The sequence below is a fragment of the Homarus americanus genome, unplaced genomic scaffold (genome assembly GCF_018991925.1).
Source record: "Homarus americanus isolate GMGI-L3 unplaced genomic scaffold, GMGI_Hamer_2.0 scaffold44060, whole genome shotgun sequence".
Classification (NCBI taxonomy): Eukaryota; Metazoa; Arthropoda; class Malacostraca; order Decapoda; family Nephropidae; genus Homarus; species Homarus americanus.
The window spans coordinates 4,198,356-4,207,875 of record NW_024756871.1 but is presented as its reverse complement, the minus strand read 5'-3'; the positions used below and the strand labels follow the sequence as shown (position 1 = coordinate 4,207,875).

Below are 9,520 nucleotides of genomic sequence, written 5' to 3'. Positions count from 1 at the left end.
AAATAATCAATGTGTTCCTTTGAGAAATTATCACTATATATCTAAAGTTAGATGTCAAAAAGCTACTGACCATAATAAATTGTCTTTATTGAATAATCTGGTATTACATACAATACCTGTAAGGCACACTGGGCTAAATGTGTTTTATACACAGCGGCCGCATGGCGACGCCACCGTCGCGTTAAACAAATATAATTTAACATACCATCGAGTGTTCCATCCTCTTATAGTAACAGATTCCTTGGTTAATCCAATTAATAACCCCAAAATATAATTCCTCTCCTTTAACACGTATCATCTAAATATGCAACTAGAAATCAATTCTTAATATATATTTTTTCATTTATTATAGTATCAACCATGTCATTATTGTTTTTTCTAATTTATTGGAAGAATATAGAGAAATTTACTGTGATGTTCAGGTATTTAAATAAGTGAATACCTATTCATTTAAATCATAAATCGAATTAAATACGATCAAAATACTCTAATTATTTACGATATTAATTCGAACAAGGAATATTTCTTAAATCGCATGAAATAACAAAATAAAAAATATATATTACATTAAATCAACTGAGCTACACAAGTTACATGTAAATGAGAGCCAAAAAAATACATAAAACATTTATCTTAATAACTATATAAATATTATTAGTTTTCAGTTAAATTATAGAAAGTAATTTATATATTTTAATATTAAATAGCTAATAAAAACTTATGTATAACAAAAGTCGTCAATTGGTTGCCTGCCACCATCCCTGTGCAGTAGTGGCTGTTCTGTTGTGTCTACGCTGGTGAATTTTACTCCCACATTTCTACCTAGTTCATCAGTCACAAAGGAATATGCCCAAGAATAAAGGTAATATTAGCATTTAGAATTTATTAGTTAATGTTTTTGTTACGTTTGGTAGGATTAAAGGCAGTAATAAGAGGACAGACGAGGAGGGAAATAAACCTATGTTGTGGTGACAAATGAGAAGGGAAAACGTAGTCGACAAACTAGTACGAGTTATTTAGTAAATTAGTATTATAATTTTTATGACTAAATGAGCGCTTGTGAAGAGAAGAATTTATTAAATGGAAGAAAATAACTTGAATTATGTAAATCCATTCACACAAGGTCCTCACATACACGTGATGTTTATTAAATTTTACACCTTGGACATTTAAAGCCCAGCTGAGGACCTTGAGTTAAAAGCTTGATAGTTGATGACTGCCCGTATCAATGATGAAGGTCTTATAATTACTGCAGGATCATCTTAATTGTATGCTTTGTTGCTTATCTTTGTTTTAGGGAATTCATTACTGGCAAAATTTGCAATGGTCCTTGTCTCAATTTCAGTGTATACTGCTAAGCCCAACATCAGGTGGTAAAAAGTTAGGAAGATAGGTTGAAATTAGGTTTTTTTGTTTGTGTTTTAAGCAACTTCCAAATAGGTGGATGACCGAAACGAGAATTTTACCTATTTTATGGATTATTTGTAGTTTAGACGGTATTATTTTAGTTTTGGTCAACCGGGGAATCTTCGGAATTTAACTATTGGAATCATTAGTTTAGACAATTCTAAGACACTTTTCTTCTATGACGCTTCCCTTGCAAATGACTAACACATACCCGGGGCCAGACAGGTAATATTGAAAAGTTTTGTCATATGCGTAATTATTTAGTATGACCCTTCTTACCCTGTCTTTGTTGACCCCACCAAACATGGGCAGCACTCTGAAGTAGAGGGAAAATGAGGAATTAGAAGGACCTAACCTAGTCATTGTGCTCACCTACATAAGAACATAAGAATGGAGGAAACTGCAGTGGCCTATACTGGGCAGTCCCATTTACACCCAACCCCTATTGCTCATAAAGGAGGATTGGCATTGTACTGGAAAATCACCGTCCTAGTTATAAGAGTGCGCAGGACAACTCGTAACCATGCGATTTGTACCCAGCAGAACATGTCAATGCTTACCCACTGCCTGGTCAACTTGTACCCAAATGTACCAGAAGCCACTAACTAAAGTACAGTCACCATCATGAATTCGCTGATGGTACACAGGGAGTCGGTTAAAATGTTCAATTATCAATATAAATGGAGTTGGTTAAAAAGTTTATTCATCAGTACAAAAGGGTACAGCCTAAAATGGTACCTGTATTAAAATCATTCAGGATCTTTAAAATTGTGCCGTTGTGATTTGTTTTTCTTCATATTGACCCCACAACTCGTGAAGTCTGTGTGCCACTAGTCTTGTCAACATCTGCTACACATCACAGGACTAGGCCTCTTGTCTAGGTCAGACTTCTCATCTTAACAAGGGTAAGGGACAGAAACCATCATCACCAGCACTCATTAAAGAATGAATGAGAGCTAAAATTTACCGGAAGTAACATTGTAACTCGACCACTTACCATCCCTCACCTGACAAATAAGCAGATTGTTTGCTGTAAGCCTTTATTTGTGATAATGTCATAGTATATGCATAGTATACACATTTGCCGTATAATAACAACAATAATAATAATACTGTAACAGTATTAATAAAGATATAAGGATCAACTATCAATAAAGTGTGTACAAGTTATCAATAAAGTGGGGTATGAGTTGACCTGGGTACAACTTGTCCTAGGTATGAGTTGTTATAAATCAGTTATGATATTGTAAGCCGGTGTTTGTGGCAAAAATGGGAATTCTGCACATTAAGAAATGTCACTTCTTTTCTCATAATTTGAGATTGAAGTAGCAAAAGGGGTAATAACCACACTCCAGCTATGCCTAATTGTTTAGTTAGAATGGATTAGGCTTAAATTAGAATGAGTAATATACGCTGTACTGTATTGATTACTACCGAATCAGTGTATTTGGTAAATCTTGAGAAGAGCTGTGTGGTTATTTTGATAACTGTAACACGTTTCTTTTGCAGGAAAGGGAGGAAAGAACAGGAGGCGTGGTAAGAATGAGAATGAAGCAGAGAAGCGAGAATTGATCTTCAAAGAGGAAGGGCAGGAATATGCTCAGGTGGGTTTGTGTTCCAATACACCAGCATCCTCTACAACAGTTTGTTTGTATAAGTCAGTTGCTTGTTGCCTAGTCATTCTACCACTACACGGCATGGCAAACTTAGCATTTGCTCAACTTTCACGGAATGTTAGAATTGTTGAAAATACCAAGTGATCAGAGCCAAGTCAGTAGATCAATTTACCCCTTTATTAACTAATTGATAGCTCTGACTGTGTTTAACCCTGTTACTACGGGGACGCCACTTTTAATATTTATTTTGCTAACACCAGACAATTTTATTCTGTAGAGAGGGGACCCCAAACACAAGTGGTTAAGATTGTCATTGAAATCATAATACTACCAGAAATCAGGGAGCATATATTGTAGTTGTTGTTTGTCTTATCATATATTTCATGTCTGGTCTGTAACTTTTTAACCTTTGTAAGAATTTAAATGAAACTACAGAAACATTTATCATTGTACAGCATTGTGCCATTCAGGGCTGTGGAGTCGAAGACAAAACCTTCGACTCCGACTCCTCAAATTTTTATGCTTCCGACTCCGACTCCTTGGCCTATTTGTAACAACTATTTCTACCATCCTAATTGTAATTTGTATGTTGTAACCTGCATAGGTAAAAAGTAAAACACCGTGGCTATACTGCTACAGCTTTATTAATGATCTGGACGATATTTAAGAACTACAAAAAGATGATAGGCTTGACTTTCAAAGTTTCAATCAAAAGAAAAATAAATTTATTAAGAATTCAAGATATTAACTAGAAAACACCATTTACATGTATATCTAAAAGTTCGATCTCAGCATATGAATTTTGTTTAAGCTCATAATCTGATGTGGATCTAAATGATGATCCTATAATTCCTTTTAAAGTAAAGTTATATATTTATGTACATTAAAGAAATGAATACCTTATTAAGGAAAATGGATAAACCTTACATGATTAAGTTATTAAATTAAATTTGCCTTAATCTCACCAAAAACAGGTTGTAGCTAATTGTTTTGTAGCCGAGAGCCTCTGTGCAGTTTTCAACGAAACAAAATTTGATATAATTCAAAATTTCAAATGGTAAAGAAGAGACTATCGTCCAAAATTATAGTGCTATACTGTGCCTGCTAAAATAAATTCTTTTAATAATGCTTATAAAATGGAAATAAATTCTTTTAATAATTTAAGAAAATTAGTGGGATCAGTGGAATCACTGCAATGAATATGCCTGAGTTCATATATTTGTTCTTAGGAACAGAATAGCTTCAGTCGGAGTCGGAGTCTGGACAATTTTACCGACTCCAACTCCACAAGCTGAAATTTCCTCCGACTCCACAGCCCTGGTGCCATTATTGATTTTATGTGTAGGTGTGCTATGAGGTAATTGGTTTGTACTTGCATAAATACCTGAGATTTGCTTTGTAATTATTATATTCAAAGGAAAAATAGAAATAGTATGAGGAAGAAGTTAAAGGAGTGGAAAAGAACAAGATAATGGAGAAATATTGAATGTTAATGCATTAGGATTGGATGCCATAGTGTCATATAGACTACAGAGTGAGTTTGGCCAGATAATTAAACCAGCTTTTTTGTGAAGATTTGTTGTTGTACAGGTATTTCTTTTATAGTAGCTAGTCATTGGATCCATATATGTGAGGTAATCTGATATACTATACTTCATTCATCCTTTTACTAATTATGAAATGTTGTCAGGCTTATTTTTGCTCTCCCACTGAGGACGTTTGGTGAATCTAAGTATTTTGGTCAACCTACTAATTCCACTGACTAGATATTCTGAAATAATTGTGCATAGTAGTGGTGATTCTTCACTCTTTGAGGGGCCTAGAGCTGTACAGGAATATTCTTTTGCTGCCCGATCCTTTTCCTATACAGCACCCAGATTGTACAACCAGTTGCCTGCTTCCATGTAGCAGCTAACTTCTGTAGAGGCCTTTAAGAAATAACTTAAGATCTTTCTTTTTTTGAAAGCTTATGATCCTGAACAGGGTATATTGATGGGGAATTGCTGATTTTAGGAAGTATTAAAACTTAAGGGCATATGAATGATAGAAGTCAAATTGTCACTTTTTGTGATCTTTTATTGTGGTACAGTGTTTCTTTTTATTCTTGAGTCTTTGCCTTTGTAGTGTTTCGAGCGCTAGTGAATATCTTAGAAGAACTAGCACTTTTAAGAAACAAAAGACCAGCTTTTACTAATATTATTATAATCATCAGGTTACAAAAATGCTTGGGAATGGAAGATTGGAGGCTCTCTGTTTCACAGATGGCATGAAACGACTATGTCATATTCGAGGAAAACTCCGTAAAAAAGTAAGTATTTCTTCAAAATGTGCACTAGTATTTATAACCTATAGATCTAAGGGGAAACTGCTGCTTTGTGCCACTGTATTTGAAGCCAGTGATGGAGGAGTTGTTTTGTTTTCAGAATGAATTAACTTACCCAGAATAACCTTGGGAGATCAGTCTAAGAACACCAAGACCCTCTTAGGAAGTTGCCCTTAGCTATTACAAGAAAAACATGTATCTGGCCAGGGGCTTTACCAGAAAAGGGGATTAATCCTTTATTATTCAGGTTACAACAGAGCTAAAATCTGACTAGAAGATCGTCCTTTTTCAGTGAAATTCATCTCTCCCTGTAGTTGGAAGTTATTGGGTCAAAACCATAAATTTGCATCTTATTTTATGTTTTTGTTATATTACTACAGTATGGTAAATTAAAATCAGTGTATATTTCCTGTATGTTAACTTAGTGGGGATGATTCCTTGATTGTTTGTTAATGATACGTATTTATCTAGATATAGGACAATCCGGTATTTTTAAGTCGATAAAAGTTTCACTGAATTTTAAATGAAATTGTGATTTTTTCAGGTATGGATCAACCAAGGAGACATTATTCTTCTTGGATTACGTGACTACCAAGACAAAAAAGCTGATGTGATCCTTAAATACAATGCAGATGAAGCCCGAAATTTGAAATCTTATGGCGAGATCCCAGAATCAGGTAATTTTTCTCTTGGCTTAGTGGCTAACAGAAGATGAGAATTATGTTGATTGAATTCTTTGAAAATCGGAGATATTTTTTATTTTTATTTCATACTCCTCTGCTTTGACCTTCTTGATCATTTCTGGATTACCTCGTGCTTTAGTTAGGTTTCATTGGGACTCCTTTATTCTTTAGGGTTAGGAACTTGGCAAAAACTGTTGAATTTTCAAAGTTCAGGTTACCCCGAGGCAGCTGCCATTGCTTTGAGAGTTAAAGTGTGTAATACTGTATTGCCTTTTATCATAATCAGAGAAGACATTTCTAAGAATCCAGTAGCTACATTATATCGAAGCAGCCACCTGATCTTATATTCAGCTAAAGCAAATTTTCAGTATACAGTATATTACCATAGTATTGAAGTGCCACCAGTATATAGATGTGAGGGAACATTGCAATTGTAACAACATTCTACTGGCAGAATAGTGTTTCCTTATTTTCCAGAAAAGCCTTCTGTAAATTAAAATCCATTATATAAGCTAAAATTCATTCCCAAGTAAAGAAAAAGAAACTTCCCCAAGATGTCTTAAAATGCTATAAAACATGTTTTTAATTATAATTTTGGGCATTCACAATGATTAAATTATTAAAAAACATTATAAGTGAAATACATTCAGTATAGTAATTATTTTATACACGTGTTTAAAGAGACACTGGACGAGATTTGAAACAATGCGAACAGTATGATCTGCTTTTGTAACATCTATAATACCTGTAGTTGTATTACTTTAGTACAGTACTCTAATACATTGACCCCTATTATATAAGTTGAGATACTATATGATCTTGAAAAAATCACGTGTTTGATCCCTGTTGAGTTTTTGTCATCCTAAGTTCCCACATTGTTTACTTGTACGAACGTTGCTGGCTGATGCTTTGAACTATGACCAACGCTCATTCAAGCATTAGGCTTCATAAACTGGGGTCTACCTTTAGTTGCTTTCAATGGTTTTTTAAATGTTTGTGTTATGCAAAATATATCCAAAGCCCCAATTTTTCTCAAATAGACTGCATAATTGGGACATATGTACAGTAGTTATTATTATTGCAGTACTTGTAATATTATTATTATTATTATTATTATTATTATTATTATTATTATTATTATTATTATTATTATTATTATTATTCTTACCTAAGTGATTTTACCATATCTTATCATGCCTCCCACTAGTAGCTCCTCTTTGAAGGGTTGGTCTCATTTGAAGTTTCCTGACCTTGTTTACCACTGTTTATTCTTTTTACCTCTCCATACCCTTTAGACCTTTTTCCACCCATCAGTATTGTTACGTTAACTAACAGCCATTTCTTTATTCTTCAAACAGTTAAGGTGAATGAAAATGCAACATTCGTAGAAGATGGCATGGATGACGATATTGAGTTTGATGACTATTCTGAGGAGGAGGAGGATGTAGTGGCTGATATTGATGCGGTGAGTACATTTGCTTTGAAATGTAAAACCAGTACTGTTTAAGAATGTAAATTATCTTTTGGTATTTTGATTCTCGGGATTCATAAGGGAATCAAATATTTGGTTGGTAAAACAGAGAATACAGCCAACTTACAAGTAGTTTTGAGTCATATGGATGTTTTATTAAAGACATGCAGTCCTCTTTATTTAATCTCTGGGACCATACAGTTGAACAAAAATCATTGAATTTCATGGGACTACACTAATTTAAGGAAAAAAATGGGAGAACATGTCTCCAGTTTCCCCAATTTGGATGCTGCTCATCATTCTACACAATTAAGGGTTACTTGGTTTCGGTGTAAAATCTTGAATGAGTCCCAGTTCAAAATAAAGAGCACACAAAGAAAGGTTCAGACAGAAGGTTGGAACTGAATAATTTTTGCTATCATGAAGGCATATTTATTTTAACTGGTCTGATTTTCCATCCTAACCAAAATGTTACAGGATTACAGTTAAGAGATTTCATTACCAGTATAGGTATATAGTAATGAAATTTTGGGGCATTCAAATGTTTCGGTGGCGAATTACCTGTTTGAAGAATTTGACATGATTTTTTAATACAGTATTTGAATAAGGTTTTTGGTCTTTGGACACATTTAATCCTGTGTTCTACAGAGACAACTTCAGTTTTAATTATTTTCTCATTGATTCATTTCAGATATGAAGATGCTGGAAGCCTTGTATGAGTCTCACGGGTGTATCTGGTAGGTTATGGTGAAAGAAATGCCGTGTAAGTTTGATGCTAAATTTCATCATTAGGCGAATAATGGGACTTTAATTATTTATTGGAGCCATACCCCTATATCAACAGATAGTTACCAGTTATTTACAAAGTAGAGGAATATATTGTCATAATTGGTTATTTTTACTGGGAAGAAACATAGTCCATCCCCAGATCACTTATTTTTATTTTTTCAAGAATAATTTTATTGGATAACAACATTTTGTACAGTAATCATATCATGTTAATATAACAAGCTTTTAATGTATGCTTTTGAGGTTCATTTAAGATCCACATCCTCACTATATTTTAATTATTAGATTTGTTATAAAAGTTTGTCATTATAATCAAGCTCTGTTTCTCTTAGTTTACTCTTTTCTACTTTGTCACATGGAAAAAATTAAGCATTTATTTGATATTTTATATAAAGCCTCATATCCAGTCTTGTGTTTTTATATCCTCTTGAATTCATTTTTGGTCAGTTTTTATATGTGTATATAAGATTGCCCTTAGATGATGGGATTAATAAGCTATTACAAGAGTTTAATAACTTAAGCAATGGACTTGTTACAAGGAAAGCGTAGCTTCATAATGAAGTGGCGAACAAGGGAAAACACATTTCTTTATGACTAACATTTTGAAAAAACAGAAAAAGATTTAACAAAAAATCCAGGTAATATACCAAAAAAAAAATAAACATATTCTAAAATTTATCTTCTGCAAAACTTTCAAAAGTAACATAACATTACAATTTAAAACCACTAAAAACATGGGAGACCTACGTACAAAACTAAAATCAGAACAAACTAAAACAAGCCTAAGTGAGAAAAACAAAAATTCACAGGAAACCATATCACAAATGGATGGCTTTACTTTGTATTGATACAAGGCTTCCATTATGAGGAGGTCCATCTCACAGTGGCTCCTGCCAAGAACTGAGAAATCAGACTGCGAGAACGGGTGTCAGGTTGGTGGGCTGGGGATAGCTGAATGTAATGGTTGTGCAATTGTGGCCAGTTTGGGTGGAACGGCACAAGTGCTCCTGGATGCTAGTTATCAAGTATCTTTTTGTTTTACCTATACTTATATGCTGCCCTACAGCTAGCACTTATAAATTGTTAAATTGAGGTTTGCAAGTGTGTGGGTATGGTATCTGTAGTTTTAAAGAATTTATTTATTGAACTCTGGTCTTTGGTAGCCTTAGAGAAATGTGGATAGAGTATATTGAGAAGCTTCTTAAGTTTGTTTCCAAGGGTGAAACTAAGT

At 33.8% G+C, this 9,520-nt stretch overlaps 1 protein-coding gene across 1 annotated transcript; it reads left to right on the top strand.

Moving 5' to 3' along the window:
* Positions 1 to 744: 744 nt before the first annotated feature.
* On the top strand, positions 745 to 8,695 carry LOC121856921 (eukaryotic translation initiation factor 1A, Y-chromosomal-like). The gene is made up of 6 exons (XM_042352681.1): positions 745 to 862; positions 2,917 to 3,011; positions 5,236 to 5,331; positions 5,891 to 6,023; positions 7,388 to 7,494; positions 8,192 to 8,695. Exons 1-6 carry the CDS (start codon positions 847 to 849, stop codon positions 8,195 to 8,197), a joined length of 453 nt encoding a protein of 150 aa, XP_042208615.1. The 5' UTR covers positions 745 to 846; the 3' UTR covers positions 8,198 to 8,695.
* The last annotated feature ends 825 nt before the right edge of the window (positions 8,696 to 9,520 follow it).